The sequence below is a fragment of the Hoplias malabaricus genome, chromosome 7, assembly GCF_029633855.1.
Source record: "Hoplias malabaricus isolate fHopMal1 chromosome 7, fHopMal1.hap1, whole genome shotgun sequence".
Lineage (NCBI taxonomy): Eukaryota > Metazoa > Chordata > Actinopteri > Characiformes > Erythrinidae > Hoplias > Hoplias malabaricus.
The window spans coordinates 13,614,937-13,637,961 of NC_089806.1; the positions used below are offsets into that span (position 1 = coordinate 13,614,937).

Genomic DNA, 23,025 nt, shown 5'->3' on the forward strand with positions numbered 1-23,025 from the left:
CTACAATACAAAATACAATTTTCAAGTAAAGACAGGCATGAAAAAAGCTCTTAAGTATGAGCACAGGTGTTGGAACCTGCAGTAATCACCTGACATTGGCGACAGGGTCATTGACAAGCTCAAGCGCCTGAATAAGGAAGTGCTTGCAGAAGTAGGATTTGGAGAACAAATCTATGGCAATCTCACACAGGTCCAGAAACCGCAACCTGTTCCAGTAGCTTCTACCTTGAGCAAGTTCTTACGAAAGTAAAAATAAATAAATAAATAAATAAATAGATAGATAAAAAATGTATATAGTAATTATTATTTATATATAAAAGTAAAAAAAAACAATAAAAATATTTTAATTGTAGTTTCAGGAATCAAAGAACATCTTTGCAAATATTTTTCTGGAATTCACATTCAGCAGGAAAAACAATACTGCGTTATCTTCCTTACCTTGCATTATTTTGGTGATGATCTCCTGCCGTTGTTCCTGCTTGCGATTGTAGCGCAAAAACACACACAATGTTCGAGCAGCTTCTCTTTGGACTGGTAGAACATTCTACAAATATAAGAAGAAAATCTATATCCGGTTTCTACATCCCACCCTAGAATTGGTATTTTGAACTGATGTACGCAATTCATTTAGCTAATAACACTAGCATTATCAGTGTTTTTGAAATCTCTTTAGTGTTTTTTAAGCTGCTACAAAGCAATCAGGGTTGAATTGGAAGTAATCAGAAACATTTTCTATAAATAAATTAATTAATAAAAATTACTCAGATGGTATTTTACCACAATAAACAATTAAATGTTGACTTTTTTGATCTGGTTTTGTAAACCCTAGATATTTCTATCATCAAAATATACTGAGGTATCAAAAACATACAGAAAATTCATTATATGGCTACTGTGAAATTGGGATATATGTAAGGGTTAATATAAATGAGCAGAGGGTATGTATAAGCATGTGTCTCACATTTGTGGTAATGATGCTAAACATTCGCTGCAGGAAACGGAAGTAGATCTGGTCTCCGGAAATGACCCGGGGCAGGCAAGAATACCTCTGCAGAAGTTTCTCGTGTACTCTCCATCGCAATGAGGATGCAGCCTTCTGTTCAGCTGCCACTAGAGCAGGAACCAGATCAGGCACATTTACCTGCTGAGAGAAAATGACAAGCTCAAAATCACTGGTAAAAAAAGGACATGTTGCCTTCTTGGGTTATTTTTATACAAAATGCAAATAAATTCACTAGTGATTTTCTGTTGTTGACTTGTGAAATATAATTTACTCAACAACGCTAAAAGAAATAACAGCTTAAAAAACATTTAAATAATACTGAACATAACTGTGTCTTCAGTAACATACTTGATGAAGTACAAAGAAATATCTTTATGCCTAAAGGAAGGAACTACATAATTTGCCATACACACACACACACACCTTACTCTCAGGACCTGCACCTTCTCCCCTGGATGTTGCAAGCTCCAAAGTCTCCTGCAGGTGATTGAGCAGGGCATCCATTACCTGCCAATAAATAAATCTATTAATTTAAAACACAATCCACCAAAACAGCTGAATACTAAACTATTTATTTTTATGCTGACATGTTATTACTTGTACTCCATGCTACACCAAAGGGGAATGCAGAAAAAAAAAAACACTACATAGTAATATCACATAAATACTTTTACGGCAAAAGATATAAAAGGCCAAAAGTTTAATGCCCAACAAATGAGAAACTGCATTAACAGCCTCTACTCTTTTAGGAATGGTGCTCCAACACTATAGAGAATGCAAATTCATTGCTAAACAACTCAATGCCTAGCTGCTTTTAACCCTCCAACTTAGGCTCATATGTGGCTACAGTGTCATTCAGAGATTCCACAACAGAACCCCAAAGGATCTAGTAGTATTTGAATAAGGTGTATTTAGTTGCATTTGAAATATCTGATTTCAACAATTAGACATAGGGATACTTGTGGACATAGTGTGTGCCAAGTAAGTCATAACATATTCAGTCTCTCCGTTTTAAAGCACAATATGCATAAAGTTATCTGAAAAGACAGCGATTTTGAGTACGTGTGTGTTCATGTGGCATAACAATGAACCATTCCTAATTAGATCCTTTATTTTGAATGCATAAAGCCAGGGGTGCCCAACTCCAGTCCTGGAGGGCCGGTATCCAGCAACATTTGGTTAATCCTCTGCTCACACACACCTGAGTCAACTCATCTGTTAATTGCCAGGTTTAAGGGGTGTGTTTTAGCAGAGCAATCACCAAACTTTGCTGGATACCCTCCAGGACTGGAGTTGGGCACCCCTGCATAAGGCAATTCCAGTGTGAACCCTATCCTTTAGCCTGCATGAAACACATTTGCAGATGATTGTGAGCATCTTTGGCAGAATTACACATTTTTAAAAATGTTTAAAGCGAAACAAGTAAACTATTAAAACAGGTCAAAAACAGTTTTTTTTTTACACTTTCAGTGTAGTTACATTTTCTATATATCAATTAAGAGAACACTAGATAGTATTTTACCTTGAAATTATAGCTTTTGCCTTGAGTTTAATTTTGTTTGACTAATCACCACCAGCAGTGTCCTGATGCTGGAAGAAACTATTTATTTTCTGCTAAATATTTAATATTATAGTATAATAGTACATATCTATTACAGTAGCAGCAATCATTTATTAATGAACATTTTTCACTATTTCATTCTCATATTCATTGCCCTTCCAAAAAAAAAAAATTTGGGAGGGTTATTTCAATATTCATGGTCTCTAAAGAGCCCTTGCAAAAAAAAAAAAAAAAAAACAAACATAAAAAAAACAAAACAAAAAAAAAAACATTTCTTACCTATAACACTTTTTTTTTGTAAAAACCTGTTTATCCTGGAATCACATAAACTCAAATATGAACTCAAAATAAATCAGTCACTGAACATACTGAAAAACTGCTCTCCCTTCCTAAGACTGGACAAGCGACAGTGCTACTAAAAAGTTAAAGTGGCTGATATATGGTTTATTCAGTGTTAAAATACACACACCATATTAGATGTAATACCAGATTACAGTCTGTTGTATTTTCCATTAACAGTTTAAGGACCAGAAAAATTATAGCGTCCACAGCACCTGTTAGCTCACCTTAGTAATAAGTAGAGTCAGAAAGCCTTGGACTGCTGTTCTGTATGCATAGCACACCATTGAATGCTAATATTTTTTGTGACTAACATCTCTCAAGGGATCAGCATAGAACAAACAATAGCAAGCTCCTAACGTCAGCTACAGACAAGTAGAGCATTTACTCATCCCACACAAACACAGTGGCCTGGAACCTTCAGAATCTGACCCCCCCACACACACCAACATACATTAGGATATTCAGATGTTCAGTTTCCAGCAGCTGCATTGTATGTCCTCCTTGCACAGTTTACTATGAAAATGTTAAACAGATAACAGTAATGATGCCTCAGCTAATATACTGGCTAAACATTTTGAGAAAATTCTGGCCAATATTAACCTGTGTTGTAACCCACTTCTTAATGAAGTGCTGCAGCACTGGCTCAGGGCCATGGTTTTGTATATGATCTGAATATTAATCTTCACATGTATACACCTTGTCAAACTGAAGCATGTTGTATTTGTGGTTTCTACGTCAATGGTTGCAAAAAATCTGCTTCACAAAAGTTGATTCATTCATTCATTATCTGTAAACAGTATCGTTTCACAAAAGTCCTAGCTTTAATTAGCATGTGCCCCATTACGAATAAATATTATTCATAAGATTTTAACACAAAGAGCAGATGGCACAGGTCTGGACTTTCCCTTATCATGGTTATTTGGTGTATTCAGTAATGCATGCTGGCTACTACACTAAACATATTTGGATGTATATAAAATTATAAATTAATCAGGATGATAGGTACAATGCAACACTGAATGTATAATAAACAGCAAATTCACCAGTGTTAAATCAACACTATTAGTGTGAGTGTAAAAATCTAACACTCGTCAACACTCTCAGTGTTAGTTTAACACTAACACTGTGATTTAACACTGGGGAACTTGCTATGCATGACAAATAGCATTAAATGCTACTTATAAACCAGAATGGCATTTTTAAGTAAGGACTGGCCAGGCAAAAAAATTCACATCCAAACACAAGACCAAAAGTGCCAGAAATACTACTAATCCACAGCCTAATCAAGTGTCAGAAAATAACAGCAAAAGCAAACCCAGATATGAAGGATTGTTCAATATCCAAGAGAATTGTCAGCTGCCTGTAATGCTGCAAGAAGGGGGTATTATTAACACAACCCTATGTGCCAGACAAATAAAAGAAATAACTTGTACATCACAGCTGCATATACTCTTTCAGACACACATCCACCCACCTATATACATATGAAACAGAAATATGAGTGTTCTCAGACAGAAACACACACACACACAGGCCCCACCTCTAATGAATCATCCTGCAGCAAGGTGATCAGCTCTTTGTGTACATAGTGCACATTTGGACCGAGCAGTTTAACTACCTGAAACAGAAGGTACAAAGGGAATATAAAGTGTTATCTCAACCTCAGGACAATTTTACTTTAAAATCAGGGTTACAGACAGCTATAAATAAAAGGGCAAAAAATAAGAAAGCACACCTTCAGCCACTGCTTCATTTATTTCACCCAGATTCAATCTAATTGAACTGTAGTTTACAAAGAGATTGCATAAATCTACTAAACTGCAATACATATTGTCGCTGTCCCATAAAAAATAGGTATCTCCAAAATAGCAGCTTTACAGGACAGGGGAAAAAAAATTTTTTCATACAGTGCAAATGACAGCTGCTGTGTCATTAAAATGGAGATACATGTCTTATGTTAGATGTGAGAGGATACCTTTCTTTGATAACTATATCCTTAGCTTGTGTTATGCCTGTGAGCAAGAAGCCAAGCAGATGAAGCTTTTGGCTTACACTGTATGTGTCTCATATGATAAATAAGTTTAGTACCTCATGGAACCCTTCTGCAGCTGTCCGCCGAACTGAGATTTCAGGGTCATGACATAGGCTTGAGAAAGTCCGGTACAATTCAGATAAGAAGTGGTTGGAGTCAGCAAATAAAACCATGGCCTGTAGAAAGAGTTAAATTAGCAAAATTTATTTTCTCCAAAGAGGCTTCTTCACATTATGAATCAGCAATAATACTGACACCTAGTGGCCTGAGGGTTTTAGAGTGTTTTAGCATTTTTATTCTTCATTCAAGTTGTAATTTGTACAAAACAAAATGTACTGTAAAACAATGATTCGTTTTTGCACATGTTTTTTTTACTTTAAGATGATGGTAAAAATGTCTGTTTACTCTCATAAAGGATATAATGAAAAGCTCACACTGTGATTAATATCAGAAAAGTGGCAGAGCATTGTAGAACAGATTATGTTTGCACCGGATTAACAAGCTAAAAGCAAACACAGCAGAGTTTCAATTCTGATTCTGTATCACTTTAAAGCCTCTTACTTAACTTCCCTGCCTCTGTTGTTAGTCTTTATTCCTTAACCTTGTCTCACTGAATCTTCAGGGAGTCATAATTCCCTGAATGTACTTGTGTAAAACTTATTAAGCTTCTTGCCAAGCTAACACAATTTTCCAGTGCTAACAAGGACACTGAGCAAGAGTAGCTAACCTAAAAGCTTTAAACACAACAGCACAGGATGACTGTCAGAAATGAGTCTTTACACTATGCTACTTCACTAGCACGCTACCTGCAATTACACCAATAATTCAAACTTCAATTAACGGATTATAGATAGATGTAGAGTACAGATTTGCCAGTGTCATTTTAAATATTTGTTAACAATTATAGCTTACTACACAGTATCCTCACATAAGGCTATATATGTAAATGCTGCCACAATTTATAACCGTTAGCATATTTCCTGATGCCACATTGTAATCATCTTCTCATTACCATATTTTAGCATGGCATTATGACAGGTTTAAACTGATTTTTGATGTACAAAAGTAAGTAGCTACATAGCACACCACAAATAAATATTTAAAAATATATTAAATTAGCCTGAAAACAACTTTTCCTATAAATTGGTATTGGTGATACACTGACACAACAATCAAATTAATCACAAAAAAACATAAGATCGTCTTAAGCACAATGCAGGGATTCCTTTTACCTGTGGACATGGGGTAAAGTAATTATTACTGAAGTATCTCAGTAGTTTTAGTCTGAACAGACCATTTTAATCATTTTTCTGGAGTGCACACTCCCGTTTCCAGAAAGATTCCTGAGCCTTTTACCTACTGTAAAACAAGCAGTAAAAATGACCCCAGGTTATAATCCTATCCCAACTGACATGTGGGTGAAAATTCAATCATCTCCCAGGGTGAAGGAGTATTTTGTGAGTTTTCTTGAGAATAAAGGTGCTGGAGGAGTCTTTTAGTGATGAAATATACAGTTCAAGTACAAGGTTATGCTTAACTAGTGAATAAGGATATGTTCAACTACTGAACAATGTGCTACATTCAAATCCACAAAATGAGCCAAAGGATCATTCAGGGAAGATATATTTTTGGCAGCTGTAGGTAGGTTTATAGCAGCTTAATGTAATGAATTCTACTACGGAATAAGTTAAAAAGTTAATTGTGTGTAGGACTAGTAAAATTTTTTGCCATCTTCTTGCCCATTATCTATTTTGAATGACTATCAGATAAAGTCGTTGAAGGAAGAAAGTTTTGGTGGGGGGGGGGTGTTCTCATAACAGCTGCGACAGTTTAAAAACTGCAGTAGCCCTGCTGTGCATGCTCCACACTGTGTGAAAACAGGGTAAATTCATTTCCTCAAGAATTATTTTCCGGTATGAAATGCTCGTAAACATTGCTGACATCTACAGGTAAAATTTAATTACCCCAGCCCCCCACGTAAAACTAATCCCACGCGAATAGGGCTACCATAAGGTGTTTTAGGTCAGTTTATGTCAGGTTTGCTGTTTTTCTGCAAAATACAGGGAAATGACTCAGAGATTGACCAAGGTGACCCATACTTTAAAGATTTATTTGAAAGCAATATCACTCAATGTTTAAAAAATCAAAAATACCTTTATTTTTTATTGTGTTCTTTTATGTCTGTTAATTAATGTTTCTATTTCTATTTCCCTAATCTTTGTTAGAAATGTTTGATTAGAAGAAACAAACATTTTGGCAACATTATTTTTTAATTTTATTATGTTTATGTAAAAAATATGAAAACTTCATTGCTTTTAAATTATAAATGGCATTATAAGCTCTTTTAATGACCTGAGTTATGGACAATGGTTATAGAATCAACTTAACCTACTTTAACCTTACCGACAGTAATCATTATAATTTCTACTCAAAGCACTCCCAGAAAGCACAAACATATGCAGAGTGGTCGGCTCTATTTATAACCAGCACAGAAAGCACAGCATCTATTCAGCACTCGCAGATGGAGTACTTGCAGGTTTAATTTCCCCAAACAAGCCTCCAGACCAAAAAGTCTCATTACAGGGGCCTTCTGTGTTACTTCATCAGATTTTCAAGATTCCTAAAGTACATTACTCAGATTCTGATTGTGTCAAGACAGTATTTTGGGAGTTATATCATGGGCATACCAAATCATAGACAGAACTATGTTAAAAAACTTCAAAAATGAATTTGGCCCCTTCTCATTTCTCATAAATTCAAACTTGAATTGGCTTGTTATTAGTGATGAAAGCATGATCCTAACCTAATTCTGAAAATCAACAGTCTTGAGATATCTAAATGAATAAGATATGGTGCAGTTCTTAGAAGATGGATATGGTGATGCTCTCTGGCACTCACAGGGAAGTTGTAGGCGCAATTCCTGCGCACCAATGCATACTTGTTCTCCAGCTCCAGGGGGTACGGCTGGCTCTCGCAGTGGCCATTCTCATGCTGCAGTCCCAAACAGCAGAGCTTCTTATAGAACTCCAGAAACCAGAGGTGCTGCTCATCTGTGAAGGATGCTGTGATGAAGCAGCATCCAAAAAGCAGCCAAAGTCAATATCATGAGAACATGGGTTTACATAAAGTATACTGAGGGCCTATTTCAGTTCATATGCAATCAAAGACAGAAGGGGCATTTGAAAAAAGCTCAAATGAGTCCACTGGCATCTGAGCACACAACGGCTGGCTTTGGACAGTTAAGTTCATTTTGTGCCAAGGCAAGTCTGGGCTCAGATGGTGCATTTAGAGTTGTTCCTGAAGCAGAAATACTAACTGTGACTCAACAAATATTTGCTATTAAATTATAGCTTCATTAAGAAACAAGGCCTATATTCATCATCTTCAATCACACAACTACCCATCATACACAAATCCACACCCCTTCACACACTCCCCTTCAGCAATATGCTTCTTAATTAGTAAACAAAACATAATTTATCCTACAGAATAGCAAAAACAGTCTACAGATTCAGAATCCATCTGACTGAATGAACACTATGACTTACTAAGGTGTGTTTTTTGCATAGAAAAAGCTTAATAATAATAAGCTTCCTTAACGCCCAGAAACTGCTGAAGAACACTGATTAACACTGGCATACAATGCTTTAGCCCTGTTTCGAACAGGCTGTTTAAAATGTATATAAACAATATACCAGCTCATTGCAAGTTAAGGATAATATTACTGGCTAGGAGTACAATTGCCCAGAGGTTAATTTTGTTTACTATATAACCTTTGATAAAAAAAACATAAAAGGCTTTAAATTAAAGGAGGTTCTCAGTTGCATCCAATGATTAGTACACCGAGTTACTGAGCAAACATAAATAAAGAAGACATTATCTGACACACCATATATTCTAGTGGTTCAACACACTTATATCTGTCCATACTAACAGCAGATCAAATGTGAGTAAAATTCAGACACACACCTGAGAGGCCATGACACAGCTTGCCATACTGGAAAGACAGAGAGGCCAGCACTGCTTCATCTGCTTTAAAACACTTCTCACAGAATGTCTTCACCAGCGGAAATATAACACGTGTCCTGTCATCTGTGGGAAAAGGGTGAGAGGAAGTCAGAAAGACTGTGAGACTGATGTCCAGACCCATTTCTAGTCAGCATAGCAACCATCAGTGCTTGTCTATTTTTGTATCTGATGTCCCTGTGTGCTTGATATACGACTTTAGAGGTCAAAACAGAAGCGCTATTGTGTACAGTACCATGTCAGTGATGGGTGGCAGCTTAGCAAGAGTATATAATGAGAATGTACACATCAAAAGAAGTGTCCTCTTGAAGATTAAACCACTTAAAGGAGAACAGTAATAGAACATGAACAAATCCCATAAAAAATAATGTTGCATTACAATGTGTTATAATGTGATAAATTCATCTGAAGGTAGTTTAAAAGGACCCTATGTAGTTTTTCTACCTTAAAATTACAGCTTTTAAATAATTGCAATGTTCCACGGAGCTGTAATAGGGAGAATACAGCCTCTGTATCTGCTACTCCAGGTGGTTTACTGGATTAAGCAAATTCTGAATCACGGGGCGGAGGGCTTTCGTGTGAAATGTGTAACGATTTACGGCACAAATCTCATGGGTGGTTACCTAGCTACAAGAAGAATCTAGCTCGATATTCCTGGTACAGAAATTATGGCAGAAGGAGCAAGAAGGAGAAAGCGAGACAGAGAGTGAAAATGAGCAACCATACAAGAGTTAGTTTTGAACTGAAATTACAGAGTGAGCTGAAACAGACATGAGGACACAAGCTAGAGTAGTAGATATTTGTTGCCCTTTTTTCATGTGTTGTTGTGTTAGTTAAAGATACGTTTTGTTGACGAAAGTGTTATAATCAGTTTTTTGAGAGTTACATGGCAGTGAGCCAGTATTTACGGGTGCTAACTTTAACTGGATTAACTGACTTTTTTGTGTTATTGTTTCTGGTAATAAGGGCTTTTCTCTGGTTGCTGTGTGGATTAAATGGCTACAATTACACTTTGTGTTAGTGGAACCCAAGTGTGAACGGGGTTGAGTGGTAGCACCTGCTAACTTTAGCCGGATTAGCTCACTGTTTAAGGTTGGACATCTATTCAGGTAGTAAGTGCTTTTCTGTCAGTTTCTGTGGTTATAACGAGGCTAGAGTGCCACCGGAATTACAGTTTGTAGTCAGCATGCAGTCAACATCATTTTATTCGATTACACGCATTCCCCATGCTCAACATTAGCGAAAGCCCAGAGAGCTGTTCTCGACTTATATAAACATCACTTGGAGTGAGAGAGAGTGAGTAGGGTGTGCAGATGTGTTTGTCTATGAGACAGAGACAGGGAGAATGTGTGTCAGTAGAAGCCGTGAGAGCCGGTTATGTTTATGTGAGCGAATAAGTGAGTGAGATAGAGAGAGAGATGTATGTGAGACTTGATTTCACAACAGTAATGTAAAATAGAACGACACTCAACAACAGATAGGGGGAGCTCAGGAGACAAAAAAAGCCAATTCTTACATTGTATTCCTTTAATTCTAGGAGGAAAGCTTTCTCTACAAAAGCCTTCTACAGTTGCTTCTTTACACCATGTCTGCATTTGTTTACGAATGGATTTTTATATTTATGCACAAATAAAAAGAGAACAGAATTAGGGCCTGTCTGTATGCATTGAGATCCTGAGTAGGTTTAAAGAGATTAGATTTGTCACTGTTATAACACAATTATGTTTAAACATATTGTTTTGTATCCTTTATTTTTCACTGCTGTCTATGTTATACCTCAAAACTAGTATAAAAGATTTCTGTCATTTCAAATGTGAGTACATATAGATAGCTCACCACTGTCAAACATCTCTAGCAGATTGATGATGGTGTCAAACGCTGCCAGTCTCACAGTGCTGCCCTCATCTCGAGCCAGCTCCACCAACTCTGGCAGAACCACAGCCTTGGTGTGGTCCAGACTGCAGAAAAACAAACAATAGAAACAAATACATCACACATAACTATACTCTGTATCTGTGTTAACAAATGACATATTCACATGCTAAATCTACCTAACTGTTTAATATTCCATGCACAAAAAATATGACAAGGAATTTAACATGCATTTTCCCATTAATATAGTAAGATACAGGCATGTAATGGTTATAAAATAGTAAATAACTGAACTGTGTTTTTTGCAGAACCGCCTAGTGGGCCGGCCTAGAAACGCTCTTTTCCCTGACTGCTTTGTTAAATGAGTGCATTCTATTTGCCCCTCTGGGTAGCTCACCGAGTGGGCATAGCGAGTCTTGATCATAGAGCAGCAGCTCATGAAGTGGCCAATGGCAGTATATCACCCTGAAGTAAATTACTTGAACAGCCTGCCTCAGGCTTTACAGCTCTACTCCACTATCAGTAAACAAGTGATAAGACAGGGTGGTCATATTTTTTTAGGATAGCCCACCTGCATATCAAAAGCAGGTACACCCTGGTACATCACCTTGGCAAAACCAGGTGATGGTGGTCAAAGGGGTCTGAAACACCTGGTGAACATGGGCTTGTCTACCAAGCATTAGAAGGTTGCAAACTTTTAAATTCTGACCCCAAGTGATTTGTGACAAACAGGAGGCAGAAAAACAAGTGTGGAAACACTCAAACTGCAGTCAAAAATATGCACAAAGGTGACTCAGGGCACAGAAGCACATTTTCCTGGTCTGAGGAAAGGCCTAGTAAAGGTGTCCTAAAAACTGCAGTTATTTTACAATGAACAGCATACCAAGGCTAGTGGAAATGCCTCACCATGGTCAAAATAATTGAAAAAGAAAAATGTTGCTAACCTTTGGTGCATGGAAAATGTTGCTTGACAATTTCACAATTAATTGCCCAGAGAGTAAAACTAAAATAGTCTTGAAAACCTCACCAGCTGTAACATGGCATTTGCTGCTCTGAGCGAAACAAGTCTAGGGCCAATCTGACAGATTTTGGCAGTATATGCACTATTTTTTAGAGTGGTAGTAGGAAGAATGAATGATGCAAAGCAGGTGTGGGTTTCACCATTTGCTACCAGCATGTGTGTGTACTCTCCAAGTTACCTGAGGGCCTTATTGATAGTTAATGACCATTTAACTTACCGTGAGAAGAATGCTGCAATGCTCAATATACATGCTACAAATATTACCTAGCTAGATGATGTGAAGGAAAGTTTTCATAAAGAGCTCAATTATTTTCATTACTTGAGTCCCACAGTCCCAAGTTTATTATGTTAGATTACTTCTAAACTAGAGTCACAAATGACTACAACAACTAAATAGGTACCCTTGGAAGTCATGGCATGGGCAAATGTAACAGCAATAAACTTCTGCTCATTAAGAGACCTGTAAACATTTTCTAACTATCACTAACATCTTGTTCCATCTACCCAACTGAAACAAGAACAAGATTACATCATTATCAGGAACAGGTAAAGACAATGTTTGACAAAGGCTATATAAGATAACAACTACTAGACCAACCAGCAACTTACAATATCCAATTTTAAGCTTCACATCCTGTAAAACATAGACCCCAATTAAATAGAGAAAAAGAGTTTCTATAAAGAAACTAAGTACTTCCAAGCCGAAATATAGTAATTTTCCAAAGGAGTCCTTCAATGCCCTGGACAGCAAGCTCAAGATATCAACAGTTATGCATTCTGGCATTAAGGACAGTGGGCATTTTTCAGAGATGTAGTCCACTCCGTCACTCCGGGACATCATGATATAGCCATTTTCCAACATTTGCAACACAGTGCAGATATTCAAGAAATGTATTACAGTAGCAAAGCTGACAAAATGCAGCTTTGCAATTTATGACTTCAGGTGGTTCTACAATGCTCCTTCCTCAGTGCAGATGGGTCTCACCTTTTGACAGAGAAGAAACCCATTTTTAAAATGTGATCTAAAGACTTTGAAAGTGTCCTTAACTGCTCAGCCTCAAGCGATTAAAAAGCCATTGACGTCCCTGGTAGAGACCATCTACAATTTGGATGTTCCCCTCACTAACGAACAAGAAAGGAAAGCAGATGTCTTGTTGCAAGGCTCCAGTATCAGGCCTAGTCATAACACAGCACAGCAGAGAGTCAACAAACAGTGTCTTGTGACACTTACAGAGGCCTCTGTCTCCTGTCTATTCCTGGCAAGATTCTGATTGTTTTTATTTGTTTAACAAGATAAGGGATGATCCCCCTTGTGAATCTTGGTTGCTTCCAAAGTTTCTTCCTCCAGCTTCAAGGGAGATTGTTTCTTGCCACTGTCACATGTGGCTCACTAACATGAGGTTATTCATTTTGTTTTTAATTGTCAATGTCTTGAAGCTGCTTTGTGACATCATCTTATCAGGTTGTAAAAAGTGCTATACAAATTAATTTTAAGACTTGACTGGTCTGTGTGCTCCTTTAGCAAATTCTTGACATGGAAAGCCAGTGTGGATTTCTGGTCTGTGTATGAGACCTGATCATTGGCAGGAGAAATGCCATAACATTCAGCAATGTGTGGACATCCTAAATGTCCGCACCCTCCTTCAAAATCCTCAAGTTAGATGAGGGAGGTATGATTTTCGCAAGTCTGCCTGCCAATTTATCTGCTCCACAGTTGAATTGTTTCAAGGCAAATGTACATTCAGAGGGCAAAACAAAAGGTCCAAAACTCTCTTGAATCCTGTCTTAAAGATCTTGGCATTGACACAGCAGACTGGGTAGCCTTGGCCCATGATCATACAACCTGGAACAATCTGCTCACCAAGAAAATCTATCATCAGAAGCCAACTGCATGAAGAGTACAAAGCAAAAGCAGGCCATGCATAAGGGTCATGCACCAGTTCCTACATATATTTTTTCATCACACATGTGCCTTTCATATAGGAGATTTTGTAGGTCTTGGGTTGGCCTTTCCAGCCATCCCCAGACCAACCTTTCATCCTGACCTTGAAGGTCTATCATGAACATTATCATCATCAATACAAATAAAATGAGCTTGACAGTGCAATATTACATTGAATATTCAAAAACCAAACATATTACAAATATCCTCTTCAAATGATCATATAATTTCTCATTGTTTATTTAAATGTATGGTCTACATTTTCAGGCTCTAAGGAAAAACACTGGGTCTTTAATTTGGCAAGGTCACATGGAAGATTGAATATCTCTTTGTTACTAAAACATCAGTGACAGTTTTGTGACAAATGCTTAGTATCCAATGGCAGTCTGGTAAAACAGACTTGCCTGGACTTGTTATGTATTGTTTGCAACAATAAATACGTAAGCTTAATGAGACCAAACTAGCTAGCTATCCTGCTTCCTAGGTGTCAACACTTAGCAATTCCCAATTAACAACTGGCACAGAACAAGCACAAATAATAAATATGCACTGTTAATTTTTAAATGTGACGTAGCATCACTCAGATATTTGAAATTTTGCAATTTTTGTAAAGTCTATGAAAAGTCTGAATAAAGGTTTTTATTTACTCTTAAAGGTACATTTACTCTTTAATGCTAATGTTTGTAGCAATGCAGATAAATTACAAAAGCTAAGTGCTAAAAATAACTTCAGCAAGTTTAAAAAATCACAATAAGGAGATTACGGAATATTTCTTTTTGTGTATAAAGATGTGATAACAGAATTGAATTCATTTTCTTACAATAACAATAAGCCTTGCAAACATGAAGTCATTCTGCCTCCAATTTTCCACATCAGTTAGAACAAATTTCATATATTTCTGGTCAAGCAAGTTAACCATTAATACGAACAAATAGTTAAAATATATTATATTATTAATGGATAGAAGAAATGCTGGTGACTAAAAGAACCAATCTAGTCTTCCAAATAGTTTTAGATGACCAAACAAGTCCAGGATTTGAAACAGAATTATTTTAGCGTCTATATTGGTAGCTACTTGTGTTCACTAGAGAGGTCAAGATATTCATCAAATCTTAAAAAAATTATAAGTGGTTATCCAAAACTACATTACTGCATCCATTAGATATTGGAAATGAGGTATTTTTTGTTAAAATATGTCACACAATTAGTTCTTGATACTGTCAGTGCATCCAGAAATCTAACTGCATGTTTTATTACCATAGGTACATAAATTGACCCTATTAGTGTAGCAGTAAAAATTAATTAATTCAAGACCCATCTCTTTCTCTTTTTCTTTTACCCAATTCCCCTGGCGATGTTCTCCAGCTGGCGACACATGCAGGAGCGCACCTCGTACTCCACGTCCTGACACAACGACCTCACCAGAGGCAGCAGGTCCTTCTTCACTCTGCAGAAGGCAGCCACAGCAAAAATTCTAAGTATCAATTCATACAAAAGAACAAAATGGCAGAGCTACTCATCATAAACATTAAAAAATGGATTGCCTTGAAAGGATTTGCACATGCTGATTTATGTTTGTCAGCAGTCTACAATTACAACATAAAAAAATCTGACATTTGTGTAAGTGCTAAACAATTTCAAGTGTCTTTTCTCTCAAACTCTGACACCCTCTAAATGCTTGCGAATAAGCATTTATTATGGGCATGAAAGAGAGCCTTAGCAAGATCTCTTGTTAAAACTTTCAAAGAAAACAGTTAATGGAAATTTTGCAACCATTACATATAACAACTCTTGAAATTAAATTTAGAGGAAAATATCTAATTATGCTTTTCATTCTTGTGGTTTGCTGGAAGAGAAAACAATAGAGCAAATTTGTTATTGTGGAATAGCAGAGGTCAGCGTGGTGGAAATAGGCCAGCATGCTTGCCATATAGGCAGTAAAACAAAAACTTTGGTAAACTCACACTGATGACTCAAACTTGGAAGCAACCTTCCCCAGGATGCGACAGCTGGCCAGGCGAGCTGGTACAGATTGGGATAGCTGAGCTTTAGATACCAACGGGCTCAGAATCTGCATACACCATGAGGTCACAGCAGGAGAGGTTAAGTTCTAATACTTCTACTTAAACTACTTGCTATATCATTCACTGTTAGTCAGCATTTCTCTAAAGTCTGAGTCTGAAAATGTGTAAATTTCTTATTACCTCCTGTCTGATAGTTTCTTTTGGTAAAGCATCAATAGCTGATAACAAGGTCTCTAGCCAAGCGTTGCCGACCACTGTTGAAAATGCAACAAAAGGAAATCAAGGAAAATGCAGACATTACTCTGGCGTCACTGAATATTTGAAATGAAACAAAGACAACTTTTGTACTTCATGATCACAAATGCACCTTCAGCTATGGTGGAGAGTATTTCAAAGAGTGCTGACCTGTGTCTCTGTGGTCTAGGTTGAGGAGAACTATCTGCAGGATTGAGTGGGTGTGTGTCTGGATGAGGACAATGTCGTCCTGGAGAATGGTCAAGAAAGAGCCTGCCGCAGCCAGCTGCATGTCTGCCCCAGCAACATGCAGCACCTCCTGTGAGAGGGAAGGAAGAGCTCTGGATGATCATTCAGCAAGCACTACATAACTGCGATATCTCCTTATCTCTCCTTATCAGGGCTGAGACAAAAGAGATGATGCAAAAATTAGCCTACCCTAACTTTTGGCACCACCCTCCGGAATGTCTCTGCTGGATTCTGACGCACCAGGTTTGGCAAGTTCACGATAACACTGGCTCGCTGGACATCCTGGCCAGAGCTGACAAGACAAGACAAACAGAAAAAAAAGAATGTGCCATTTTTTGCATTTTCCTAAACTCCAAAGTATATGAAGAGCGAATGAAGTATTATCTAGTGTCAATTTTTCTGTAACACCTCCAGTTCCTTTTATCATACCTCATCTAGAAATAGCAGCAATGCTTCTTTGAAAACATGATTGCAGTACTTCAAAACTCAGCACAAAGACACTGCTGTGACATTCTAAAATAGACATTTTCAAGTTAGGCCATAATTCAAATTAAAAGCAAGAACAGGTACACTTTCAAATTTAATATGTCCTGATCAGCTTCAGTCGTCAGATAATGGGCTTTCACTGAATGCATGGGGAGAATAAACACCTGATTTTATCTAAGTAAATTACATTCCCTACATTAAATGTCACTGGGAAATTGCTGTGGTTTGCCTCTGCTTAGCACTAAAAAACAAAAAAAAATTATTTGTGTTCTTCAGTATATATTCTGTCCATATCTATCCTCAAGGATGTGAGTGGCGGTCACAATGAATGTAAGCACAGAGAAATGAAACATCAGAAATTAAGGTTTTTGTTACAAAATGCAGACCACTTTCATTAATTTTCAATAATTCTCATTTATTATATATGCTGGTGGGAGATGGCTTTTCACAAACAACAAATATAAATGCTACACTATGTTAAAAACTTTTTTTTTTCTATTACTGTCATGTAATTATTTTCTAAAACTTGTTTTTTTTATTTCTATAATATGCACACACACACACACACACACACATACACCATTCAACATGAGTACATTTTAGTGTAGTTTTTATTTTTGTTGTATTTTTTTATTATTTTGTTTCTTTAAACTTGGCATATTTAATCTTCTCAGAATTCCTCCTTTCCCTGGAACAGCTCCTTGTCTGTCAGCCCCCTATGTACTGTTGCTCTAAATAATGAACCATGAACAGGTATTCATTACTTTTTCAGAGGCAGGTTGTCCTCCTGTGGCCTTTGTTGGCTGAAGGTTATTTAATAACTATGAAAAGACATTGTAGCTGCCAAGTCTGTAGAAGAAGGTAATGTTGGCATGGTTTATGCACATCCTGAATATGGGCAATAATGTTCAGCACCTTGACAATAGGTCTGCTTATGGACTAGTTGACCCAGGGACTACACAGCAAGCAGAGCAGCTGGTATCTATGGGAAAAGGAGTGACTTAATCAACTAAAGACCAGGTGATGAGGGGGACAGTAACACAATCCAAGTCCTTAGGCACATGCTTTGATCCGACTTGAGCCATGTCCTTCCTGGATGGCAGTCAGAAAGTAAAAAGAGCCACATGCGCATTTGTAATTAGGTTTGACCGAGTTAAGGATGAGCAGGAGACTTATGTTTCATACTGAGACAAAGACTGCTCAGGCTTTAAAAGCCTTAATATTTGCATCATCAGAATGCCATAAGTGACTTTCACAGCACACAGAGTTCACTCAAGTGAGACCATAAAATCAGTCTCAGTAATGAGTAATCAGGCTTTTTTTCTTGTTCCAAAGGACATTAGGACAAGGGCTTAAAAAAATAAATGAAATTGATAATAAGTCTTTTATTACCATTGTGCATTTGTTAAAAAGTTGGTCCTTTAGTGACTTTTAGCATGCATTGTGCAAACTTTGTGCTGATCATATTTGCTCAGTTTTTTGTTAAATTATTGTTCAAAGATGTAGTTTGTGCAAAATTTGTTACTGAAAGAACAAAGTTTTATCCAAACAAGATTTCTGGCCCCAAGTTATTGATAATATTATCAACATGACAGCAGTTTCATAAATTATTACTCCATTTATCAACACTTATCTTAACCCACTGGAAAGTACTTGAAGGTGGATCTAGATTTCCTTCCAGATTAATGTAATGTGCAATTATTTGTCATTGTACAACACATTAAACCCATCTGTGGCGGTGAACACACACACACACACACACACACACACACACACACACACACACACACACACACACACACACACACACACACACACACACACACACACACACACACACACACACACACACACACACACACACACACACACACACACACACACACACACACACACACACACACACAGACAGTGCACTAGGGGCTGTGAAGATGCAGGCACCCATCCCCGGTGCCCAGAGAGCGTTTGAGGGTTAAGTAATTTTTGGGTAAGTTTGGGGATTATTTCAGCCATGAGTTTCCTGCCGGTCCGGGGATTGAACCGGCAACCGTCCGGTACCAGGCCTTATCTTAATAATATAATATTAATAATATTAATCCTAATAACATTAATCTCATTTTACCTTGAAACGGTCATGACATTCTTTTACAAATGCATTAAACAATAATTTCCATATGAAATGGAAAAAATTAAGAGGAGAATGTTAATAATGATAAGCCTTTTAAGTCTATAGCAAATGTTTTTTACTGAAAAGTTAGAATATTGACAATTTTAATTAATGCAATGCCACCTATTGTTAAGGTTTAATATTACATTTATTATTATATATTTAATACATGTATTTATTATTTACTGTAAGAAACTACTGGGCACCTGGGGACATTGTATTAAAAATCCATTTATCCAGAAACTTGTGTTTCTTGCTGTAAAAAGAAAAATATTAAAATGAACATGTGGAGAAAAAAACATTACATTCAAACCTCTTATTGAGAAAGCATTCTGTTTTATACAAAGAATATTATAAAAAGTTTAACTTTAACTTTAATAATACAAATATTTACACATTTATTTATTACTGTTTTGCCTCAATCAACACATGGCATTTATTCTCATATCACATGCTGCTATTATCCAGATAAAAGGTTTCAAAGAACATAAGCTTTTGTGCTGAAGACTTTGTAATCAAGGATTTACAATTTCTGTAAATATACTTCACAATATGTTATTTATTTTCATATATATATGTGTGTTTTATAATCATGCATCTGGGTTATATTCTATGTACTATATTATATGTACTAAATATCATGTTTTAGGACATTGATGCGTTTGCAGTAAATCAATTTTGACATAAATCTGAGTTCAATGCTGACCAAAAAATGTGTTAATAAAAAAATAAAAAATAAAATAAAATAAAAACTCATGCTTCCAGTGTTTTAAATGAAAGCCTTCAAGTGTAAAAAATGATCGCATGTCCAGTTTGGAAAGATATTATATTTGTGTAATCATAATCTATAGGATGTCTGCACATGAAGTCCTCCCTCCTCCTCTGTTCATCCCTCCAACTGCTCATCCACAACCTAACAAGCAGTCTCTTCTTTGTCATCTCACAGATTTGTTGGCAGCCTGCATTTAAGCACCAAATGATGGCCAACAGGGGCAATTAAATTGTCCTCAGAACTAGTTTGCTGCCCAAGGGAGTCGAGGTGTGGAATGACTCTGGCACTTAATTAGCTCAGAGACAGAGCATTTCATAGTTTTGTGGGTTAAAGTGGGACTCTGAGAATGAGTGGCTCTAATAGAAGGCGTAAGGCCTAAAACTTCTCTTTCAGTCAAAGTGAACCAACAGGTAGATTCCAGGCCCACACATATTTTCAGTCATTTTATTGAATGATCACTGCTACAACGTATAAGAAGATTAAAATATTTATAAGGTGTGGAAAGATTTTTAGATGCACTGTAATTCTTTCTTGTAATGTTTTCGTAATGTAATTGTAATGTTTATTTTGTCTTAGCATTTCCTCTGTAAAGTAACTTACAGGCACTGAAATTAATTTTATAATTGTTTTGTAGCTCACTGAAATCAAATCAAATGAAATGGTAAAGCCATTACATTTTTATCTACTAGTTATTCTGGATTGATACTGACCCTGCATTGGTTAATGCGCATGATAAAATTGTAAGCATACAGTTTTAAAATCTTCTAGAACTATATATCTATAATAGCACATAACTATACATATTTCAAAATTCGACACATTTGACACAAGTTAAACCATCTTCATTATGGTGCAGATGTCTTTATTTATACATTGTTATGGTTTAATTGAATCTCTGTAACCATGGTAAAAATGTTCACATAAAAATAAATGTCCAATCAAGCCTGTCCTGTACAATTGTTCTGTAGTATTTGTATGTTTATTATCAAACCTCTTTTGATCTTGCGCATACACATTGACGCCTGTAAATTGTCTACAGCATGGACTGTTTTTCACAGTTTTTGCAGAGAACAGCCATTGGGATTAAACTTGTCCATGGTGAAAACTAGTTTAAAATATGAGCATCACTCGGTAGACGCAGACAACGGTGTACACACTCACACACACACACACACACACACACACACACACACACACAGCAGGTTAAATGACAGAAAGATACTCTCAACCACCACAGTGCAGAAGCCCTTCTTATATAAAACATGAAAATAGATATAGAGTCATTCAGCGTCTGAATTTATTATTGAAACATGATGATAAACTATTACAAACACTTGCTCAAACACACTCTCTCCCACACTCGGGCGGAGCCACTCTATTCTGCTCTCTCCCTTGCTCTCGAATTAGCGCCCCCTCTAGAAACCATTCATGTGGAACCAGCAGTAAATCTTTAATAAAAGTGATAAATGAACTGCACCTAATAAACGTAAAAGATAACATTAAAAGTACGGAAACGTACAAATACTGAAAATAACTGTTCGTCCTATGGCAAGAAGAATTTGTTTTGCTTTCATCCAATTTGAATTTGCTTTAATTACAATTATCGGCTATTATCGGTATCGGCTACTCCAAGGTGCTAATAATCGGTTATTTATAGTCCCAAAAAATTCTAAATCGGTGCATCTCAATTTTGCCATCATTGATTTTGAGTCAAATTAGTAAGAGAAACAATCATTATGCAAGCATTTTGCAGCTAAGAAATACAAACATCTTAAACATGCACTAACTGGATCAGTACTCAACTGTGTCCAATAATACCCTACATGATTTATAGTAACAGAACTGTGTCAAAGAAAAATTCCCCTACAGGAACACTGAAGTATAATTTAATCTACTCTAATCTAATAGAAAATAATATAATGTAAACTTGAAATTGGTGACAGGAGAGAAAAAGCTGGATCTGTGCCTATCTAGAGAAAGCAGTGGTACTTGAAATATTGGTATTACTGAATTATTGAATCTGTGTCAGGACAACTGGCCCTAAAGCAACAACTGTGTAAATAGACTAAAAAAAGTGTATCATCAAGTTACTCTTCAAAGTGAGAATGTAGCTGCACAGAATAAAGTATAAGTCTAAAACAACAACAACAAAAAAACAACAACTGCTGATGTTAAGCAATAAAGTTATTGTCTTTTGCTTTTTAAACACTGGCTAATGAGTAGTATTTGGTGCCCCTGGAGTGTTCCAGTTTGAAGTATATCTGATAAAAGCATAGCTTAATCATCCTGGAAATCAAAACCAACACATCCAACATTAATAAGCTTAAATCCTCCATCAGATAACTATGTATCACCACTGTATTTTTTTCGTCTTGAGTGTCACGCACAGGATTAAGAATGGTGTCTCTCAGAAGTCTGGTGTTCTTGACACCAGCACACATTTCACTTTGCCAGAGACATCAATGAAAGGCCACTCACTAGGTGCATTATTCATTAGGTGAGTACATCATCAACGACACAGCCTGACCTGACCTGTTAAGCTGAACACTCTTCATTGGGCGGCAGGTGATGAAAAGTCACAAAGTGTTCAGCTTAACACAAATACAACTTCAGACAAAGAGTTCTTATCACTCACACATATACCAAATAAATAAATAAATAAATAAATACATAAATAAAATGGGACCACAACGCAAATGTAACTTGGAAGAATGACCAAAAATACTAAAGTGCTAAATTTGCAACTTTTCTGACAAGTTATTACAAGTATGCATTGAGTGTAAAGAGTCCTTGGGTGTCTGTAAAGTTGCTATTTTTAAGTTTAACTGTAGATAAAATAATATAAAATGAAAATGTTACTAAACACCTTGGTATTTATGGATTACTACGTAAAGAGCTCTTATACATCAAACCAAAAGGTTATTAATTATTGTAATTATTCATTCACAAGATAAGATGCAAAATAATAATAATAAAAAAGCTTCACATAATTTTATTTTATAAAAGGCTGCCTTACATATCAATCAACACATGACAGTCCACAGTGTCACATTTTAATTAAGCAAATGATTTAACAAAGTATAACCCTTGTATAAAGGCATGAGCATAAGATAAAACAAGTCTAAGTGCACCACTGTATTAAAAAATACACAATATGGTGCATTTGGTTTTGCCAAAGTTTCTGGTTTCTGAATCCGAAGCCTGGGGTAAACAGGTAACTTAAAAACATAAAAAGTCATTCAGATGCAGCCAATTTTAACAACAATTTGTTTTAAGGAGGCACAAAAGTATTAG

At 36.5% G+C, this 23,025-nt stretch overlaps 1 protein-coding gene across 3 annotated transcripts in view; it reads right to left on the reverse strand.

Moving 5' to 3' along the window:
• Positions 1-23,025, reverse strand: part of ppp4r4 (protein phosphatase 4, regulatory subunit 4) — a 30,275-nt gene that overhangs the window by 3,760 nt on the left and 3,490 nt on the right. For 2 of the 3 annotated variants that reach the window (XM_066676411.1, XM_066676413.1), the window contains 14 exons: positions 16,496-16,598; positions 16,229-16,376; positions 16,004-16,077; positions 15,764-15,870; positions 15,139-15,246; positions 10,801-10,922; positions 8,908-9,030; positions 7,837-8,000; positions 4,995-5,114; positions 4,447-4,524; positions 1,427-1,510; positions 962-1,144; positions 439-544; positions 90-237 (listed from right to left, as the gene is read on the reverse strand). In XM_066676411.1, coding sequence (XP_066532508.1) covers positions 90-237; positions 439-544; positions 962-1,144; positions 1,427-1,510; positions 4,447-4,524; positions 4,995-5,114; positions 7,837-8,000; positions 8,908-9,030; positions 10,801-10,922; positions 15,139-15,246; positions 15,764-15,870; positions 16,004-16,077; positions 16,229-16,376; positions 16,496-16,598 — 1,668 coding nt within the window. The remainder of the gene's footprint in view (positions 1-89; positions 238-438; positions 545-961; positions 1,145-1,426; positions 1,511-4,446; positions 4,525-4,994; positions 5,115-7,836; positions 8,001-8,907; positions 9,031-10,800; positions 10,923-15,138; positions 15,247-15,763; positions 15,871-16,003; positions 16,078-16,228; positions 16,377-16,495; positions 16,599-23,025) is intronic. The other variant, XM_066676412.1, reaches the window with a different exon arrangement.